Source organism: Macrotis lagotis, chromosome 5 (genome assembly GCF_037893015.1).
Source record: "Macrotis lagotis isolate mMagLag1 chromosome 5, bilby.v1.9.chrom.fasta, whole genome shotgun sequence".
NCBI classification, from domain to species: Eukaryota; Metazoa; Chordata; class Mammalia; order Peramelemorphia; family Peramelidae; genus Macrotis; species Macrotis lagotis.
In genome coordinates this window covers 245,532,579-245,555,117 of record NC_133662.1, presented here as the reverse complement: position 1 = coordinate 245,555,117, position 22,539 = coordinate 245,532,579, and the positions used below count along the sequence as shown (strand labels likewise).

Here is a 22,539-nt window from a genome sequence, read left to right as displayed (position 1 = left end):
GGAATGTAGGTCTGGGCCTGGACCCGAGCTTGCTTTGATTTAATCAGCTCTGTATGGATGAAGGGGAGCAGCATCTTGAGACTTAGGAGCTTAGAGAGTTATACCCAGGTTCACACAGTCAAATAGGTTTCAGAGATGGAACTGGGATCAAAGACTCCTGATATCAAGGATAACTCCATATGTACTCTACCCCCATTTTTCTTTGAAAAGGGTAAGAAGGGAGAAGCAGAATAATAAGCAATGTTTAGGTAATGTTTAGGTAAAGATCTGCAAAACCCTTGACAGATATGACTCAGTTGATCCTGATAACAAATGAAGGAGGGAATTGCTAATTACTTTCATTTTTCAGAAAAAGAAATTGAGGCAGACAGACCCCAGCTCACATAACCAGTAAGTGCTGCAGGTTGGATTTCAGCTCAAGGCTTTCCCCTCCAGATTCAGAGCTCTATTCACTCCATTCACTCTATTCACAAAATTTCCCTAAGCAGCATGGTATAGACAACAAAAATGAATTTGTTATTTTATCTACAAATTAGGGAGAAACCAGGAACTCTGTGACTTACTTGGGTGAAACAGAAAGGTTTTCTCCATTGTTGCTCATTAGGTTTACTCATGAGAACCCAAATGCCCCATATTTATAGAATGCTTGTGTTCCCAAACCTGGGTACTAACTGTGTGACCCACAACAAGTCACTCTACCCTACTCCCCTAAGTTTCCTCATCATCAAGTATTGCTGGAGAAGGAAATGATGAATTACTTCAGCAGCTCTGCCAAGAAAACCCCAAATGGAGTCTTGAAGCAAAAGGGGTGGGGGGTTTCATGAATTTTGAGCTGAAAGGGACCCCAGAAGCCATCAAGTTCATTTTACAGATGAGGAAACTGAGGCTGAAAGAGATTAAGTGATTTGTCTGGTACAGGTAGTAGTAGTAAGAGAGCCAGAATTTGAAGCCAGGTATTTGACTACAAGGCATATGAAATTTGACTCCAAAAGAGAGAATTCTTCTTTTACCTCCTCACTCAATGCTAGACTATTTACAATTAGCCCTTCCACATCATAACTTTGCCCATAGTGGTTTTGATAGATATATCACATATCGGCTTAAGAAATTATATGGGAATTGGGGGGGGGAAGTTTTGTGGAAGCCACAGATAACACATGAGGGACAGTAGACAACACAAAAAGCTTAGAAACTCAGAAATGCATAAAATATAGGTACAGTAGTATAGAATATTATCATAGTTTATCTTTTAATGCAATAATAATTCAGACTTCTCTGGTATGAAGGAAGGATCAAAAATTTTTACACAGACTTCCCATATCGCAGGGGGATGCATCATTGAAAAGTGGAGTGGAGAACTGCATTTTATTTGACATTATGTCTTTCAGGACTCAGTAATGATATATGGTAGAATGGATAGAGGACTTCATTTGGGATGGGAGGACTAGGGGCTCACACATCACTACTTCCTGGAGAGTTTAGACAAACCATTTCCCATCTCCCATCTTATTTGTACTAGATGGCCTCGGAGATGTAGCTTAGGATCCTAAATCAGAGAAGAGTTGCTGATCTATATCTGTGGAGGGATTTCCACAAATGGGAGGTCTCTATGCTGATAAAATCATAGGCATTCACCAAAAAAGTCTGGCTCAAGATGTGACTCTTCCAAAAAAAGTCTTCTGACTTACCCCCAACTCTCTTACTTTTCTGCAAGAAGCCTTGCTGGTATCTTATGAGATTATCTCCAATTTATCCTGTAAATAGCTTCTTTGCATAGAGGTATTTGTATCTTGCTTCCCTCATCACAGTGGGCACTGCTGGAGAATAGGGGATTGTTTTTCTTTCTCAATATCCCCAGTTCTTACACACAGTGGATTCCTAAGTATTGCCTTGATGTGACTTGTCTGTATCCCCCTTAGGGATCTGTTATACACTTTATAAAGTGAGTTTTTGATTAGTCCCCTCTTCCAAAAGAAAAGTCCCTTGAAGTGGTCCATTTATTTAAATTCTCATTGGGCAGCTAGGGCTCAATGGATAATGTTGCTGGCTCCAGATTCAGAAAGACCTGAGTTCAAATCCAGCCTCAGACACTTAGTAGGAGTGTAACCCTGAACAAGTTACTTAACCTCTGCCTCAGTCTTCTCATCAGTAAAATGGAAATAATAGTATCTACCTCTTAAGGATTAGTGTGAGGATCAATGAGGTAACAGTAAACACTATTTCCATTAGGCTGAAACCAATGACCATATTTTATATAATTAGTTTTGAACAGTTTGAATTCAAATACATGTGAACACTTCAGAGCTTCATTATTCAGGTTAATTTGGGCCCTAACTCTGGGCCCAATATTTGGAATATTTAAGCTGGGAGATCATTTAGTTCAAATATTTTATTTAATAAAAGTAAACTAAGGCCCATCAAGTGATGGTGACTGACTTATTTCTCCCTCCTGAAGCTCAGTCAGCAGATCCAGTTTTAATGGAACTTTGATGTTGTTTAATTGTCATTGCTTCAAGACTCTATTTGGGGTTGTCTTGGCAAAGCTACTGGAATCATTTGCCCTGTCCTTCTCCAGCACATTTGACAGATGAAGACCTGAGGCCAACAGGGTAGAGTGACTTGCCTAGGGTCACACAACAGTTAAGTGTCTGAGACTGGATTTGAACTAAGGTCTCACTGTGCCAACTAGCTATCTTCTGTTGCTCATACAAAGCCCCTAAAGAGAGTTATTTACACTCCCTGACTCCCCTTATTCCCAAATCCTTTCCAACCTGGCCTTTGTCTATCCACTGAGTCATCTAGCCACCTTATTACAACTACATTAATTGACCAGTGGTCTTGTAGTCAAATACCTTCAAATTCTGGTTCTCTTCTTATTACTACCTGTGGGACACTGGGCAGATCACTTAATCTCTTTCAAGCTCAGTTTCCTCCTTTGTAAAATGGACTTTTGGGATCCCTTTCAGCTCAAAATTCATGACACCTCCCCATTTGTTAACTGGCAATCATGTCACAAAACATGTAAAAAACTAGATTTATTGCAAGAGAAATGAACATGCTTTTGGACCCCAAAGAGTTTTCAATTCATACAGAAGTTTGTGTAGTTATGACAACAAGACAAAGGAAGGAAGAGGAAGCAAAAGACCCATCATATTTTGCTTTTGCTATTTTCTCAATGCTTAATATTCTACCTTCTCCGAAATCATCTCAATTTCCTACAGACAGGTAACATCATCTCCAGGGAAGCTGATCAGTCCCTGACAAATGCTAACAGATAGCAGACAGATCTGCCACCAGTTCAAGACAAAGAATTTAAAATAATAAACACCTCAGACAGGTAACCCTCCATCCCCACCTCCAGCAGAAATCTCACATGGAACAGATGTTAGAAATGGGTGTAATTAGATCCTCATTAGCCCAGTTCTTATCACCTTCCTCCTTTTCTTTACTGAAAGGATATTAGGACACTAATATCTAAAGGATTCCCTGCACAGTTTTCATTTAAACTGAGATTAAAGTTTTAAGCATATGTGGAATTTTACCAGCAGAATCCCTTCCAAATCCTCTGATTCCTCTGATATATATACCTCTGATATATTCCAAATCTGTTATCATTTGATGAGTAGAGTATTCCCTTGTTTCTCCCATTTTTTTTTTTCGGTGTAAAGTATCTGATAGTGTTCTATATATTTAAATTTTTTGTTGCCATTTTCTATTTTGTGGTTATTCTCATTTTCTCTTTAGTCCTTCTCCCTTCCTCATTAATTCCAGCTCTGTTATAGGAGGCTGTGTGGGCTCGGTGGCTAGAGTGAGTCTGACAACACTGACTCATTTAAATCCAGTTCAGTCACAAGTCAAGATATCACCCCATGATATCATTGGTCCTCTTCAAAAACAAAGGACAAACGATATGAATATACCAATAAGATTTTTTTAAAGTAATACCAATTAGTTTTCTTATCCAGGAGTTCTCAATTAAATTGCCCGTAAGGAAAAATATTTAAACAAAACCAACAGACAAGAGTTACCCTTAATCTAACATTATATGCCACATTCTACACTTATAGTCCCCTCCCTCTCTACTGAGAATATACCTTTTTTTGGCAAAGCAACAGGTTAAGTGACTTGTCCAAGGTCACACAGCTAGGTGATTATTAAGGATCTGAGACTGGATTTGAACTCAGGTCCTCCTGACTCAAGGGTTGGTGCTCCACCACCTTTTTATTTATTTATTTTTTTATTTTGGGGCAGCTAGAGCACAGGTCCTGGAGTCAGGAGGACCTGAGTTCAAATCTAACATCAGACACTTAATAATTACCTAGCTGTGTAGCCTTGGGCAAGCCACTTAACCCCATTGCCTTGTAACATTTTTTAAAAATCTCATTTAAAAAGGTAATTAACCTAATATTCTACCTTTTAAAATCTGCACATAGAAATTTACTGGGTTCTTGAGTGGACAAGCAATAAAAACCTTTAAAAAAAAAAGAATACTTGCCAAATTTCCTATGAATTTGCTGAAGTATCCCTTCGAATATCCTGGATGATTTACAACCTATTGAACTTGTGAATTAAATGACAATGGTTCCAATAAACCAATTGAGTTTTACTAATTGGTTTACAGACTATTTTCAAACTCTGCCCCACCCTCATGGAACGGATCAACATTTCGTTCTCTCCCAAATTGTTAAGAGGAAAAAAAATATTTATTCTATTTTGGGACTGCACACAAGCTGCTCTTTCCCTAAGCAAAGATAAATGAAACCCACATACTTGCAAACCTTAATGAATCTCTGAAAATCAGTTAACATTAAGAAGCCTGTGTTCAGTCCATTTGCGTTTCACAATGGAAATACACAAAGGCTGCCATTCTCTTTCAGGGGAGAGAGTTGGTGGAGGTATTTATATACCTTCATAAAGACTTTTTCTGTGACCAATGTCGAAGGAAAAATATGTATTAAATTCAGTTCAGTCCATTTTCAGTGATCAACAATGACAGGACCAGGCACTGGAAAGAGGGGAATAGAAAAGAGAATTTAAGAGGCTGTCTCAACCTTCAAGAAAGTGGGACTAGATGATCTCTAGGATTCCTTTGGGCTGTAATTCTGTCACATTCATAGTGATGATCTGGAGTCATCAAGAAAAGGTTAAATTAAGTTTTGAGAAAGTATGAAATGCCTTGGAGCATTTTGATGTGTTTCTAAGCATGGAATGCATTGAATTTTAAAAATTTGATATGATTTGTCTTGACTTGAGTGACCTTCTCCCAAAAAACCTCCAAAGAGACTCCAGACAATACATTTCCCCCAAAATGGAAGGAAGGACGGGACCCTGTGACTTAAGACAGTGCAGAATTGACACTGACCCCTCTAACTGACCATGGTGTTGCTGCCTCTCCATTGGTGACCTTATTTTATAATGCTGTAACCTTGGCAAATTCTCTTTACACCATGAAATGCATCTTTAAAAGATTTCCAACAAAGATGATTAAAATGACATCAAATTGATGCTTAGTAAGTGTAGGCTTCAGTTATATGGAGAATTTCAGTTATGTGGAATACCTCATTTCCAAGCAATACTGGATAAATGATATATGTCATTAAATGAAGTGCTTTCTTACAAATAATTCATGATGCCCTTATTTACCAGTGACCTCTCCTTGCACACTTCTCTCCTTCCCCCCATATAACACACTTATCATGAACTTATCTCCCAGATAAGAATGCAAGCTTCTGGAGGGCAGGGACTTTTGTTTCATTTTTGTCTTAGTGGCCCTAGCACCCAACACAGTCTGGTATACAGTAGATGGAAGTTAAATGCTTGCTGAGATATTTACAGCATAGAGCCACTGAACCTGGGCAGCTGTGGGGAGCTGACAAAGAACACAGCTGGCTCAATCAGATCTTGAGAGGGTGAGATGGGTGATAAAGGACATGGAGAGACAAGTCTTGGAGTCAGGAAAGACCAAGTTCAAATCCTGCCTCATGCTTTTTGGGGGGAGACAATCAGAGTGAAGTGATTTGCCCAGGGTCACATAGCTAATAAGAGTATAAGGTCAAATTTGAACTCAGGTCTTCTTGACTTCAAGGGCTATTCAACTAGCTGCCCCAGTACTCCCTAACTATGTGACCATGAGCACGTTGTCTAATCTTTGTGAACCTCAATTGCCTCATCTGCAAAATGGGTATTATAATAGTACCTACCTCACAGGATTGTTGTTGAGGACCATACGAGATAACATGCAAGTATATACATATATGTGTATAGACATATGCATTTGCATCTATACATGCAAATACATTTGACTTTGTATATAAAAATATGTTTATACATGCATGTGTACAGAGAGAGAGGAGAGATGGGGGGTGAGAGAGAAAGACAGAGACAGAGACAGGGTGGGGAGAAGAGAGAGAGAGACAGAGAGAAAGGGGGAGAGAGAGAGAGAGAGAGAGAGAGAGAGAGAGAGAGAGAGAGAGAGTGAATTGTAAACCTTAAACAAAGACTACAGTGATAGAAATACTATGGGCTAGTCCTTTAACTTCAGTTAGAGCAATCCAACCTATAAAAAGCAGAACAGTTGTGATATGTTTTGGTGGAGGGAGTTTCCTCCCTGGGAATCAGACTCTGATCCTATAAGGAGGGGAGAGAAAGATGCTCCCATTCGGAGTGTCTATGGGCCATCACTGCTCAAAAGGAAACATCTATGGTTTTTCAGGTATGGTCCTGACCCTTTCCACCATCACCTCTTCTCTCTTTGTAATGGATGATGACATGAAAGGAATTAATACGCAGGCAGAAACTTCATCCAGTCCAGTAGTGAACCCCAGAGACCTAGAGAATCCTCCAAGCAGCGAGGAGTCAAACAATAGGCCAGTGTATGCAACACCAGGAAAAGCAGCTCGAAGAGCAGATCTGATAATATTTTCCACAGAGGGACTTGACCATTTCAGAAGATCATAACCAAGTTCACAGATCTGAACTCCATTCTGCCATGAACTCACTGGAAAGTCCTCCAGCCTCCCCCTGCCCTTCTCATGAATAGCCCCTATAAGCCAATATGGAGAGGGAAAACAAAGAAAAATCCCCCCCCCAGCTGGGAACCCCTCCTGCTAGGCCAGCTTGTGATACTGTGGGCGCCCCCTGCATCATGATTCATTTATCTTCCATGTCGAATTTGGGCCTTCTAGTATGGGGTCAAGCAGCTATGACCAGGCTATAACCCAGATGGACAAAGCCCTCCCAAGGATCATGTCTCTTCAAACTGGAGTTCAACCCTATCTTTTTTCAATGACAAAAACTGAAGCTCTGAGACCTGCCCAAAATCACACAGATTTGAATTCATCTTCCAGCATTCTCTCCACTTAAAACATCTAGTGACTGATCCTCTTTAAAGGGCTCTAGGGAAGCTGATGGGAAAAGGAAAGCAGACAGCTAAAGGTTTCTTGTCTTTTCCTTCCTCTACCCTTCCCTAGTCTTAGTTGTTATAATCACCCTTGACATGTTTATTCTAAAGCATCTTCCACAAGAGCTAGCTGATGTCATCTGGCCATTGTCATATTCAATAATCACTGAGGTTTACATATCTGCTGTTCCCACTGTTCATAACCAACTGCTTCCCAAACATCTTAGTCCCTGGCACACCCTCCAGCGGGCTTGGGCATATGCTAATTAAATGTCTCCACCTGTGCTGGGAGAGTAGTTTTCATCAATGACTTTAAAAATTAAAGAACAAAGCACTGGGAAAAGAAATCTCTCTATAAATTTGTTATCTTCTCATCCTCACCCTATATAATTCATCAACTCCTCTTTCACAAGTTCCCAAATATTTTGTTTTCTTACATACAATATTAAAAAACTGAACTATATATTTATAATTTATATGTCAAATGTATTTAACAAATATATTTGCCTTCTTAATGTTCAATCATTTCAGTCATATGTGACTATCTGACCTCATTTGGGGTTTGCCTTTTCCTTCCCCATGTGACAAAGATACTAGGTCAAGAGGGCTAAGTGACTTGCTCAGGGTCACACAGGGAACTTTCCAACTGCCCTATCCACACCATTCAACTTTATTAGATCCCCTGTTCATGGATGATGACATGGAAGGAATTAATATGCAGGCAGAATTTCACTGAGAGTTAATGTGTTACATTGAAAAAAAGGTTGGGTTTAAGAGTCTGAGAAAATGAGTTTCAGACCCAGTTCTGCCCCTCACAGCCCATCTGACCTCAGGCAAACCATTTCACCCCTTCAACAAAGTAAGAAGAGTTGGACTACATGACCCAAGGTCCTCCCACCCTTAAGAACTTCATTAACTTGCAAGTATCAGAGGCAGAATTCAAACCTGAGTCTAAAACATACAATCTATAACTCAGCCATAGTAATGTGTCTATCAGATCATCTCAGCCAGAGGTAGGATATACACTATTAGCTATCTGGCCTTATATTACCCAATGATATAACATTGTTCTGTCATTCACATGTAGCCTCCAGGCATTGATAAAATTATCAGCTATCCATTTTACAACAATATCCCAAAAATCTTCAAGGTACTCCAAGCTTTGATGGTTTGGAATTAGTATAAAATCATAGAATCAGAGATTGAAAACTAGAAGGGACCTTAGATTTCACCTAGCCCCCTTTTATAGTTTATACATTCTTTCCCCAAACTTTCAATTAATGCTTTTTTGAGACAAAGAGGTGATCTAGGGACAGCTAGGTGGTACAGAGAACCCATCCTGGAGTCAGGAGGACCTGAGTTCAAATCCAACCTTAGATACTTAATTACCGGTGTGACCTTGGACAAGTTACTTAATCCCATTGCCTTGCAGAAAAACAAAAAACATGAGGTGATCTAGTCCATTCTCTATATAGTTCTCCCTTCCCAGAGTCAAAGAATCCCTAGATCATCTTGTCCAACCCAGACCCAAATTGGCATTTTCTGGGTGTTATCTCCAAAAGTAATCATTTAATTTCTTCTTGTAGGCCTTCTGTGAAGGAGAATCCCATCGGTTCTTGGGCTGCCCAATCCACTTTTGGAGACTTCCAAAGTTTTCCTTGACTTTTGGCCTACATTTACCCTTTTTTGGCTTCCTCCCAATGTTTCTGGTTCTGTCCATAGAGGCCAAGCAGAATGGGGTTACTCCTTTGTCCATGTAACTGTCCTTCAAACCCCTAAAGACACCTATTAATGTCTAGTCTGAGACGTCTCTGGACTCCTTACATTTTTCAATGGCTCTATCTCCGGCCCTCTATCACCCTCTGCTCTTGGTGCATTCCAGTCTGCTAAGGCACTTCCTATAAGATGGCACCCATATAAGAAACATTGAGTAGGGAATGGCACTCCAAAAAGCCTTCTGGTCAATCTTTTTTAATGTATCTCTAGTCTTCTGTTTATGAAGTTAGAACCCTAGACATTCCTTTATTCAATCAGTAATCGATCTACCAGCATCTAGTAAGTGCTTACTTAAGCATTTCAGAAACAAAGAAAAGCAAAAGGAGTCCTTGCCTTCAAGGGGTGAATATTCTAATGGGAGAAGGCAATGCATATAAATCAATATAGGGAAGGCACTGGAAGCTGGAGTTGGGGGGGGGGGTGACAGAAAAGCCAGAGGAATTGGCACTTAAGTGGAACCTCAGAAGCCAGGGATTCTAAGAATCAGAAATTGGGAGGGAAACCATACCAGGTGTTGTGAATAGGGAGTCCAAAGGCAAGGTGGCCAAGGGTCAGCAATTAAGCCAATATACCTGCATTGTAGGGTACATGAAAAGAAATAAGATGTACAAAGTCTTAGAAGGTTGTGAAAAACTTTGAAGTTAAACAAGGGACTTTATAGTTGATTCTGGAGATAGTAGGGAGTCACTGGAATTGATAGAGATTGACTAAAATAAAAATACAATAAATAAAATAAAAATATACAATTAATATTCAAAATAAGTGAATTTGGGGTATATTGAAGCCATATGAAATAGTAGAAAGGTGCTGAACTTGGAGCCATGACCTGAGTTTCTATCTTAGAAGTGTGATGACATACTCTCTTTTGTGACAGATCAAATTAAACTTTTTGGACCTTGGTTCACCCATTTGTAAAATGAGGGGAATGCATTTCCTAGCTTCTAAGGTTCTAAATCTAGGAATTTATATTCTCCTTTATAGGATTTTCCAAGCCAATTCCACTCTTCAGGTGTATTTTTCATTCTGAAATGATAAATTTCTTTCTCCTCAAATTTCTTCAAAAGTGAGGACTTTTCTAGGAACACCTTGAGCTAGCTGCTCTGCTGGGGAATGATGGCTGAGTCCCAGTCAATGTGCTTGATATTGGCGCCACCTAGTGCTTCATTTCTCAACTTAACCAGAATTAAGAGAACTCAAAACCACCATCAATTTAAAAAACAGTTAGGCATTTCAGAATTTATAGTAGCAATTAATTGGACTGAGAAAAAATTAATATTTCAATAATGAAAAGCATTTATACTAAAGATGATACATTTTTATCTAAACATAATTTTCAGAAAAATTGTTTCATTAAAGTTAATAGCAAGCCTACTAAATTGTTAATAAAATTCCTCTTTAGTGCTGTTAAATAAAAGCATTCAACACATAATAAAAACCTGCCGAGAGGAAGGAACAAGAGGATTTCCTGGAAAATGATTTAAAAGTGCCATGAGAAATAAATGGAAGATGAGATTCTCATGTTTTCATAATGGAGAAAAACAGTTTTCACTGTTGTCTCTCATGTCCTTTATCTATTTACACAAAGGTGAAACTTAAGGCCTCTAATATGAGGAGTAACTACCTCTAGGCTACCCGAGGCAGTAAAAAGTTGTGGGGTTTTTTTTTGGTTTTTTTTTTGTTTTTTTAGGTTTTTGCAAGGCAAACGGGGTTAAGTGGCTTGCTCAAGGTCACACAGCTAGGTAATTATTAAGTGTCTGAAACCAGATTTGAACCCAGGTACTCCTGACTCCACTGCGCCACCTAGCCGCCCCTCGAGGCAGTAAAAAGTGGAAGAGATGATAGAACCATCTCCCAGGCTCTTGAAAACCAGTAAAATAAAAGTCAGTAGATGCCCACCATCTTTGAAAATTCAATTTTGACAAATCACTTAAACTTCTTAGATCTTGAATGTCCTCATCTAAAAAATGAGGGGTTTGGTCTAGATGTTTTTTTGAGGTCCCTCCCATCTTCCAGACCCAGATAAGTCTATGATTTCCCAAGTTAATCATTAATAACTCTTGGAACTTAGCCACACTGAGTCAGTGAGGTGGCTCAATGGAGATAACTCTAGGCCTGAAGTTCAGGAAGATCTGACCTCAAATTTCAACTTTAGATACTTGCTGGCTGTGTGACCCTGGACAGGTCACTGAACCTCTGTTTGTCTCAGTTTCCTTATCTGTAAAGTGAGGATAATAAAAGCACCTATTTTGCAGAGTTGTTGCAAGAACCACATAAGATAATAATTATAAAGCATTCAGCACAATACACAGTTGGTGCCACATTGATGTTAGCTATTACTAAGATTAGGGTAGTTAGGAAGATTAAATGAGATATTTGTAAAGCACTCCCTACTCCCAGGTGATGAATACCATTACCTTGTCCATAGCTTCTCATCCTATGAGACCCACACCTATAAGTAGTACATCAGAGACTCAGTGTCATGTACTCATAGATTTAGAGAAAGTTCTTAGAAAGTGGTCCAAGGTGCAGAGAGATGATTTGTTCTTGATTATAATGTAAGTTCCTTCTTCTATTGGGGCAAAATTCACTTCCCTATGACTATCACTGGTTGGTCTTTGTCCCACCTTTAAAAACCACTACCACGTAAATATTGAGCACCTCCTGCATTCAAGGCCCAAGGTCTTGAGGAAACAAATGTCAAGAATGAAAGGACTTTTCTACTGAAGGGGCGTATATTCAAAATCTACCCAAAAGTTCATACAATGTGTTCCTTGGTCATAGTGTGATTTTTAAACCTTAGTAGCTAATTGTGGTCTTTCATACAATTACAAAAAGAAACATGACTTCGAGATCCATCTGGGCCTCTGCCATTCACTGGCTTCATGGCAGTTCTGGACAGGTCCCTGAAACTATCAGTACCTCAGGTGTCCTTCAAAGACTCAAGTCCTAAGCAAGCATACACTACTGGACCATTTCCTAGGTCAATGAAACCCTCCACCCCAATGCCTGCCCTGCCAACTTCACAGCAGGCCAAGAGGAGTTCTTACCTATAGAATCATGAGAGAACTGCTCATTGAGAAGTCAGAGCAAATGGCGATTGGGGTAGAGGATACGGGCTGGGGTTGGCTCAGATTCCACCTACCTATGCAACTCTTTATACGGGTCTCCGAAAGCTCTGAAATGGCACCAGATGTCGCTGTCTTCTTGAGTCTGGCCACTCCGGAGGGGCTGGCACTGCCTGGTTTGGTGAGCATGTCATCACTACTAGCCCTTTTGAGCTGTAAGGGAGAGAGACAGGAGAAGGGAAGGGATAAAGAAAGAAGATTCTGTAAGTATCCTCCAGGATCTGGAGCATCCCCAGGGCCTAAAAGTATACCCTCTATTATACAGGAGGTGCTTAATAAATACTTGCTGATGGACCACAGGACTCTTCCCAAGATGCTATCAAATCAATAAAGATGATTTGGAGAGGAGGTGCAATCTGCTCATCCAACCTTAATTATGCCATCAATCTCACCCACATTTCACTATCTTTACCCTAATAGCAAAAGGAGCTCTCTCAAATGCTCTGTTAAAACTCTTATTTTATGATGTCATATCTATGGAAGTGGGTAGGAGGTGTGATGGGTAGTGTTTTGAACTTGGAATCAGGAAGACTTGGGTTTGAATCCTGACTCAAATACTAGCTAGTTATGTGATCCTGAGCAAGTCCCTTAACCTTTGTCTGCCTTAGTTCCTCATCTGTTATATAGCAATAACAACAGCATCTATTTCACAGGATTGCTGTGAGGATCAAATGAGATAACACTGTAAAGCACTTGGAAGCTACTGTTTTTATCATTTCTCCAAGGTCCCAGTAATCTATTAATTGAATAATCTTGTCACAGAAAAAGAAAATAAGCTTAGTATGAATGACTTGTTCTCTCTCTCTTTTTTTTAGGTTTTCTTTTTCAAGGCAATGGGATTAAGTGACTTACCCAAGGCCACTCAGCTAGGTAATTAATAAGTGTCTGAGGTCGGATTTGAACTCAGGTCCTCCTGACTCCAGGGCTCTATCCACACTGCACCACTGCACCATCTAGCCACCCCTGAATGACTTGTTCTCAGTGAAAAAGAGCTGGCCTTTTTTGATGGCTGCTTCATCTCCTTGATAGCATGCTCTAATAATGATTCTAGTAGCAAGGGGAAATTTTTATGAATTGCAGTATGATGGAAACAGTCAAGGATTTGAAGTCTAAAGATCTGAGTTCAAATCTCGACCCTTCCACTTACTTCCAATATATGACTCTTACCCAAGTAACCACTTTCTCTGCCTCAATTTCCTCATCTGTAAAATGAAAGGATTCAACTTAGTGGCTTCTAAGATCCTTTCCAGCTCTAAAAATATATATTATCTAGGATTACCCCACACTTTAGTTTCCTTATTTGCAAAATATGTGTGTGTGTGTGTGTGTGTGTGTTTATGTGTGTGTGTATGTAAAATAGATGGAACTGTAATTCCCTTTAGGGTCTCCATCTATGATCCCATCATCATTTCTAACTCTAAATATATGAGGCTAGGATTTCTGTAGGGACTAAGGAAAATAGGGAATTGTAAGATGGAAGAGAAGAAATACAAGGCAGTATGTGGGAAAGCGCATTAGACTAAGAAAAACTAACCAGTTTTGTGACCCTTGAGCAAACAATGCCCTGAACATGTCATCTGAAGAATGATGGGAATGGAAAGAGAATCCCTCAAGTTCCTTCTAGCTCTGTGTTCTAAGCAGCAGGACACGAGGCTTATACTAAACCAGACCCATTGTTACCCCTTGTACTTTCATGACACAGCCTGGAAGAACTCAGTTGTTACCCACTAACAGTGACTTCAGGACTTCAGAGGGAACTTGCCTTATTTTAAGAGGCAGTGAAGGGAGAGAGTGCAGCTCAGTCTAAAGAAGGGGCTATAGTCAGCTCAAATCTGGATCCTTGCCCAGGGAATACTGCCAGCTTTATTAGACTATAAATGAGGCTTTGTGTACAAAGACATTAATAGTCATCAATCGGTGACCTCAAATGCATTTCACTTCAAAACTGTCCCCTGATATCACTAGAAAGGGAAGGCTGTCATACACTAATTAATTATAAGAACTACCTATCTGAAATTCATTTTCTCCTTAAGCTTGGCCTTTCCACATAAATGTGGCCATTCTTGGACCATCTAGGATATATTTCGTGCCCAAATCACACAGTGATGGACCCCCTGGGCTGGGACCCAATTCTTGGACCTCTGTACTGTGGCTCTTCCATCCACCTGGAGGTGCCAACAGTCAAGCAACAGTGGGTTGCTTAAATTCTCTAGCCCATTCTCTGGACACCCCATGCTGGGGTAGGGTGGAGCTTCACTCCCTGAACACCAAAGGAAGTGGGTGAGAGCAATGAGACATATCCGATTCTGGAGGCTGAATAGTCCCTGGAGAGTTCCCCCAAATAAAGAAGGGAAGTGCATTGACTGACACCAGGGAATTCCAGAAGCATGATCATAAACAAAATGCTTCTGTTCCTACTTTCAAAGGCAAATGTTCCCATTTTCTGATGTTGTAAAAATTAGCAAGGAGAGCAGATTGAATCTGAAAGTGGAGGGCATGTTGGACAGCACCTAATTAATAACAAATGACCCAAACTAAGAAGAAGATGGAAATATGGGAATCTAATGGAAGGACCACTGGACTGGGAGGCAGGAGACCTGGGTTCTTATGTTGGTTTTAACATCTGATGGGTTGATGGGTGACCTTGGAAAAGCCCCTTCCCTTCCTTGAGGCCTGACGTTATATATTCTAAGGCCATTCCCGACCCTGACAGCCTTCTTGTGGTACAGGGGCTCTGGAGACAGAGGACCTGGGCTTAAATTCCCCCGCCTCTCTACTTGTGTGATCTTGGATCAGTCACTTCCCTGTTCCTCATTTCTTCCTCTGTAAAGTAAGGAGGTTAGACTAGATGGCCTCTGGAGTCCCTTCTAGTGCTAGAGCTGGGATTCTTTGATATAGTAGTCCTAAGGCATCTTGGAAAAATGGGTAGACAATCTTGGGCACCGCCCCTTAGTCTAGCCATCTCATTTCTAGATGATGAAATCTTGACTCAGGGTCATGTTCAAGTGACTTGTTTATTAGTGACTTGTCCAAGATCATGCAGGAGGTTAGTGTCAGAGAGAAGAGTGGAACCCAGTTTCACTCACTCTTGGGACAAATATTCCTTCTGCCCAGTTTCTCCACCAACCTTCTCCTCTCTCTTCACCAGGTCTAAATGATTTTCACTCACTCACTCCTCCCATTATGAACTCACTAGATCATTTTATCTTTCTGGTCTTTCCAAATAGGAGTACAACTTCACATAAACAAGGAAAACCCCCTTGCGTTTATCTGTCATGTTTTGTCTCCTACATTAGCCTATAAGGCTCCGGGGGCAAGGAATATGTCTTCTGAAGAAAAAGGAATTTCCCTATCCTATACGGGTTCAGCATGTTCAGAGGAATGTTCAGGGCTCTGCTCAGTTTTAGGCAACTGACTCACACAGGAACACTAACTTAAGCCTTCATTTTTCTGATAATGAGAAATCTGAATACAGGTTCCTAAATGAACACTCTTTGAAAGAGAAAAAAGTAGATCCTGAAAATAATCAAACACAATTTCTATATGAATAAATATTTATGATAAAAAAAGATTTTAAAAATATTTTTATGTTCCTTCTAATTAAAATTAAAATGTTTTAATTCATTCATCACCATTTTCTTTACCCTTGTCACAGAATGAACAACATGGGATGAGAAAAATCAATGAAACTAAGAGTACAATCTTGGCCATAAATTTTAGAGAAGCCAGATTCAGGGAGCAGAGGATTTGGGGGAATGTATAATCCATAGTCAGACCAATATTGAAATTGGTTTATATCACTTTATGAATTAAATAATAAAAAAGTAATTTGGCAATTAAAATTAAAAAAAAATTATCAAAACAAGCAATTGTTTATTTCTAATTCTTATTCCTCCCCTTAGTCACTCTAACCCAACAATCCATAGAGCACTTATCAAGCCTGTTTCATACCATGTAAAACCTCTTGACCTCATCCTTACTCTCTCCTCCTTGATTTCATTCTGAGATAAGGAGAAGCCTTCCTCTTCACTGAGACCATTCCTTGATTCCATCTTTCTCAAATGGATTGCCTTTATAATCATCTCTCCTCTCTCATCCTCAGTCTCTACCTATTAAGGCCATTCTGGACCCTGACAGCCTCTGCTGCATACAAACATATCCATCTTCTTCATATTGAAAAGATTGTACCCTGCTCCCCCCCTCAAGATATTGTCCTCCGGGGAGGCTAGGTGGCGCAGTGGATAAAGCACCTGCCCTGGAGTCAGGAGTACCTGGATTCAAATCCAGTCTCAGACACTTAATAATGACCTAGCTGTGTGGCCTTGGGCAAGCCACTTAACCCCATTTGCCTTGCAAAAACCTAAGGAAAAAAAAAGATATTGTCCTCCTTTTTCCTCTCTCTACCAAATTCCAAGGGGAAAAAAAAAGTTATATATGTTGCTGCCTCCTTTTCCTCACTCCTCAAGTCTTATCAATGTGGCTTTTAACCTCATTACTCAGTTAAGGCTATTCCTTCCACAGCTGTCAATGATATCTTAATTGCCAGTTCTGATTATCAATTCTTAATTCTTATTCTCCTTGAACTCTCTGCAATATTTATCATTGGTGGCCACCTTCTCTTCTCTTCTCTTCTCTTCTCTTCTCTTCTCTTCTCTTCTTCTCTCTTCTCTTCTTCTCTCTCTCTTCTTCTTTCTTCTCTCTCTCTCTCTCTCTCATCTCTCTCTCTCCCCCTCTTTCTCCCCTCCTCCTCCCCTCCTCCCACCTCTCTGACCAATTCTTCTCAGTTTCCTTTCTGTGACCATTATCTGGATCACACTCCCTAAATGTAGAAGTTAATATTCCAACTCTATTGAGAAATGCCTTCAAAAAACCTCTCTAGAATATTTCAGAAACAGATTCATATAAAAGCTTACACCTTGGTTGAACTGAAGCTTAGAAAATGTTTAATAAGCATTTTAAATTCTTCACTGTTTTTAAGAAACTGTTTTTTCAAGAAACTGAACACCTGTTTATAAAAAGAAAACATCTAAATAGTTCACAGATGAAATGGAAATAAAATGAAGATATCCCTTCTTTCTCCACAAAGACATTCTTTTAATCTAATCTTTTTTTGGGGTTTTTTTTTTTTGCAAGGCAAAGGGGGTTAAGTGGCTTGCCCAAGCCCACACAGCTAGCTAATTATTAAGCATCTGAGGTTGGATTTGAACTCAGGTACTCCTGACTCCAGGGTTGGTGCTTTATTCACTACACCACCTAGCTGCCCTACACAAAGACATTCTTTATGAAGGCAGATTACTTTGTTGGATTTATTGAACTAGTTTTCTCTCTTTAAAAAAAAAAAAATCTTGGTTACATGGAGTAGCCCATTAGGTAGAGAAGGGACAAGGATAGATTCAAAAGTTGACATCAAAAAGATGTCATTATAATGGATGGATTTGGGTTTTGAAGCAAACCTGTGATGCACTGTGTAATGAGCTGCCAGTGTAGAAAATTCCCTCTCCCAATGCAGATAATTTCCAAGGGCACCAAGGTTTAAATAACCTGCTTAGGGCTGCTCAACCAGTGTGGTTCAGAAAACTTGAATTCAGGCCTTTATGATTCCAAGGATGATTCTCTATCCACTATGCTAGAATATTTCTCATCAATTAAACATATGATTATAAAGAGGATAAGATGATAAATTCTGACTTCTAACTGCCTATAATATAACCTGGACTTTAATATGCCAGAATCTGGTTAGAATCTTTCATAAATAGTTGATATTGAGACAAGACTCTAGAAAATTATTCTGGTCAGAGAACTGTCCAACTAAAAATTCTAATCTGGTTCCAGTGTCTTGGTCTTTCTGTCTTTCTCATGTTTCTGATTGTGAAGGATAAGTAACCTGGATACCTCCTCCTGTATGCTCTGCACCAAAGAGGCCTTATGACATGCAAAAAGGTTCATGGGACATTCACAGGCCATCAGCCCAAGTAGTAAATGGTTTTAATGTGTCTACTCTTCACTCATTCTCATTGCCCCTTCCACCAGTCCTTGCAGAGAAAAAGGAGTGGCAGTCTGACTTCTCTATTTGGATAAATAGGAAGAGAGAAATAGCTAGCTAACTAGATGGATGGATGGATGGATGGATGGATGGATGGATGGATGGATGGATTGTTAGGTAAATAAGTGAACAGATGGATGGCTGGATGGATAGATAGAAAACTAGATAGATAATTTGTTAAACACTTACTAAATGCTAAGTGTAGGGAATGCAAATAAAAACAAAAGACATTCCTTGCTCTCAAGGAGTTATATTCTCTTCTTTTCCATTTTGAAGAAATAGAAATCTTTCCTTTTTTTCCATCTCTCACTCCTCTTCTCCTTCTTTATCCACTATCACTGTTTAGCTCTCTTCCCTCTCTCCTAAAGGTTAGAATGGGAAAAGGGAAGCTGTGATGGATAGGGATAGGATGGTCAGGGATATTGATAGGGAAACATTCTGGGTTTTCCTCCTATGTTAAGTCAGAGCAGAATTCAAGGATCCCCAAACACTGAGTGGAATTAATGAACAGCCCCAGCCTTTAGTTATTCATTTACTTTACCCTATCTCTTTCCTCTATAATGGAGTCCTGGGACAGGTGTTTCTACTGACAATGAGTCAGGGCACCACTCCTCAGGGACTCACTGTTCCTCATGACTGTTTTCAAATTTGTTAAATTGTCTTTTAATTTACATTAAATTCAGCACCTCTATTTTTGAGGGAGACTGTGTCTATCTCGCCCAGGTTGGAAGTGTGGTAGCTACCAATATGCCCACTTTTGTCAATAGACATAAGTTTTTCAAGCTAGGCTGGTTCCACTTTAAATAGGCCAGTTCCACTTTAGGCAGGCTGGTGCCCTTCCAGGGTAACCTATCTGTATAACACTTATTGTGGATACTCAACACATAGAGTTGGCACTTAATAAAGCTTCAGCTGAATTTAACTCCTTTAACAGACTGTATACATGAGCTGATTTAGTTAGAAAGGGAAAATAACAAGATAACCTGGTTCATAACCTTCTAATGATGAGCTCTGCACATGATTAAGTTGAGTCTCAGATAAGACACATGGAGCCGCTTGATAAATGGTACTATATTCAAAGCCTTTCCATCTTGGTAGCCCTCGCTAGTGCTTACACTCCTCTGGTAGGGTCTTCCAGACTGTGCAGTCATCTACATATCACAATAAAGCATAGGAGTAGGGTTTTTGAAGCAACTTGTAAGTTTTTACAGGCTCTTTTCCCCTCATCCCAAGGTATCTCGCTAGTCAGTAATAATGTAAATAAGCTCAGGCAACCTCTTTATTCACATTCCCTTTAGATTCTTATTAGAAGATAAATTCTGGGGTGGCTAGGTGGCGCAGTGGATAAAGCACCGGCCCTGGAGTCAGGAGTACCTGGGTTCAAATCCAGTCTCAGACACTTAATAATTACCTAGCTGTGTGGCCTTGGGCAAGCCATTTAACCCCATTGCCTAGCAAAAACCTAAAAAATAAATAAATAAATTCTGTGTGGGCAGGGAAAGTTTCATTTTTGTCTGTCTATCTAGAGACTGAAGAAGTTCCTCCCTGGAAAGACAGGCACTGACCAGGTGATTATTTTCATTGCAACTTAAGAAATTATCACCAGGAAGTGTTGGAGTCTCCATAGGAGGAGAGTTTACCCAAACTAACAAAAGCACAGACATGTGGGATAGTGGGTAACTGGCTGTTCTCCATCTTCCTTTCCATATAGAGTCAGCCTACCCACTGCCATCCTTCCCTTCCATTGTGTCCCTGGCCTAGAAAAGTACTTGGCACACAGTAACAGGTGTTTAATAAATGCTTGCTGATAACTGGCAGAATGCAAGCTCCCTGAAGGCAGGGACTATTTTGTTCATTGCCTTTGAATTCCTAGCGCTTGGCACAGTGTCTGATTACTTTATATATATGCATGCATGTATATATGTATACAAAGACACACATGTACATAAATGTGTGCATCCATATACATGCATGCATGTGTGCAGACCTATATGTGTATGCATGTGTTTACAGGTGTGCATGTGCATGTGCATGTACAGGTTGTAGGCATATGTATATGTGTGCATGCATGTGGGTAGACATATGTGTATGTATGTGTGTATGCATGTGGCTAGACATAAATGCATACATGTATATACATATATAGTAGGTACTTAATAAATGTCTGTTAGTCAATTTTCCTGCAGTTGAAATGCCTTTCAGAACTCATTGCATTATTATACCAGAAGAATAGTTATCCCCATCCCTCATCCAGGTAATATTCAAAATTATCACCAACTTGGTATATACTTTTTTCTAGGTTTTTGCAAGGCAAATGGGGTTAAGTGGTTTGCCCAAGGCCACACAGCTAGGTAATTATTAAATGTCCGAGACTGGATTTGAACCCAGGTACTCCTGGCTCCAGGGCCAGTGCTTTATCCACTGCGCCACCTAGCTGACCCAGTATATACTTAAAAAAAAAGAAGAAGAAGTACCTTGCTGAGTCTAGAATCAAAAGAGAGTGATGTAGAAGATTTGGAAGTCTTCATGCCAGATGAAGATGGCGGGAGGGGCCGAACCCGCTCAATCCCGTGAGTCCCTGGCTTTACTGCTGAGCTCCAGGATTTGGCTACACTCTTCATTGTTTTAGGGGGGTCTGGCTTCCTAGAGGAGGCTGCAGCAGAAGGGAAAAAAATGAAATAAAAAATTAGGTTTTCATGAAGTAAAGCAGTGTCTTAAGAGAGTACATGTGAGGATATCTGCATATAGGCTACTTGCCATGTTTAAGGCTTCTTGTGACTGCTGTATCATCATGATGACTGGGCCCTCGGATTGAGCTGAAAATAGAACATTCCTTTCCTAAGATCAACAAGGGCTCTTGAGAACAAACTGGGTGCACTTTGCAAGAGGTCATGTTTTCTAAATTCCACACAAAAGTCTCTCTCTTCCTTAACAGAAGCACCTCTTTTCCCTAAACTTAATGTTCTGACATGACTTTCCATTGGAAGTGCAAGAGTTTCTAGTACAGGGTCACCTAACACCATGTTTGCAACAACCAGACCTTCTAGAGGAGGTTGTCTCAAGTCAAAGCCACGAGCAGAGCAGGGGAAGGAGAAGGGAGGTCCGCTCCCTCCATCTCCAGAGACAGAGCCTGAACATTTCACAGGAAGTTGATTTAATACACAAAAGCCAATTGGCCAAAAACTGATTTTGTGAAATGATCACAAAAACACAAGGATAGCTTTTCCAACCCTTTTTTCCAAAGTTTGTTTTGCAGAAAGTTTTGAGAATATATTTTATATAATGACAAAACCATACTCCATGCTTAGATACATTTAGTGGCACCCAACAATAGCAGATTTGAATATTAATATTTAATAAAATTATTCAATGAAATTTAAGGCTGAACAGAGGGAGGGGGTGGGGAACAGCATTGAAGAAAAAATATCCACTGACCAAGGAAAAGAATTGTAGCACATGAATGTTATAGTGCTATAGAAACAAGAAATGGAAAGAATTAGAGAAGTCTGGAAAGGCTTTTATGGAAAAAACTGATGTGGAATGAAGCTAGCAGAACCAGGAAGAAATACACATGATGTCAATGAAAAATGGAAAGAAAGAACCATAACAAAACCATATGTGATTATAATAGGAATGCTTCACTCTGAAGGAGAAATGAGAAAATGAACTTTTCTCCTTTTCACAGAGATGGGGGACTACAGGTAAGGAATACTGCATATATGATTCATTGATTAGTTTTGTCATTTTTTATTTTGTTAAAAGGAATGATTCATGGTGCACAGGGAGCAGAGAATGAAACATCTTTGGAAATGAAAATGATTTAAAAATTAAAGCTATAAATAAAAATAGTTTTGAGGAAAGGAAAGGTAATGATCTGGGGAGGGAGAAAGCAGAAGAGATCACTTGGGTTCTAGTAACAACTCTGTACCTAACCAACTATATGATCTTGGGGAAATTCCTTGTCTTATTTATGAAAAGAGGAAGCATGGTTTTTACTGTTACCTCCTTTCATTTAACGTTCTAGGGTTTACAAAATGTTTTCCCCACAATAGTTTTGAAAGGTTGGGAAGATGAGCATCATTAGTCTGATTTTATAGGGAAGTCAGTATCTCCTACGACAATGAAAAGTGGGGGAGAGGGATAGGATACTTTATCTTGCCTTCCAGTGTTTGGACTATTCATTGCTCACAGCCTGG

The 22,539-nt window shown here is 39.8% G+C and overlaps 1 protein-coding gene across 16 annotated transcripts in view; it reads right to left on the bottom strand.

Annotated features, from left to right (window-relative positions):
• SPECC1 (sperm antigen with calponin homology and coiled-coil domains 1) overlaps nt 1-22,539 on the bottom strand; it is a 413,523-nt gene that overhangs the window by 303,191 nt on the left and 87,793 nt on the right. For 12 of the 16 annotated variants that reach the window (XR_012468813.1, XR_012468809.1, XR_012468812.1 and 9 more), the window contains 2 exons: nt 20,818-20,996; nt 12,318-12,453 (listed from right to left, as the gene is read on the bottom strand). The exons of 1 other annotated variant lie outside the window; for it this stretch is intronic. Coding sequence is in view for 2 of the 15 variants with exons in the window: in XM_074189253.1 (XP_074045354.1) it covers nt 12,318-12,453; nt 20,818-20,996 (315 nt within the window). In the remaining 13 variants the exon portion in view is untranslated. Of the gene's footprint in view, nt 1-12,317; nt 12,454-18,532; nt 18,625-20,817; nt 20,997-22,539 lie in introns of those variants that run through there. 3 more of the 16 variants (XR_012468816.1, XR_012468814.1, XR_012468815.1) reach the window with 2 other exon arrangements.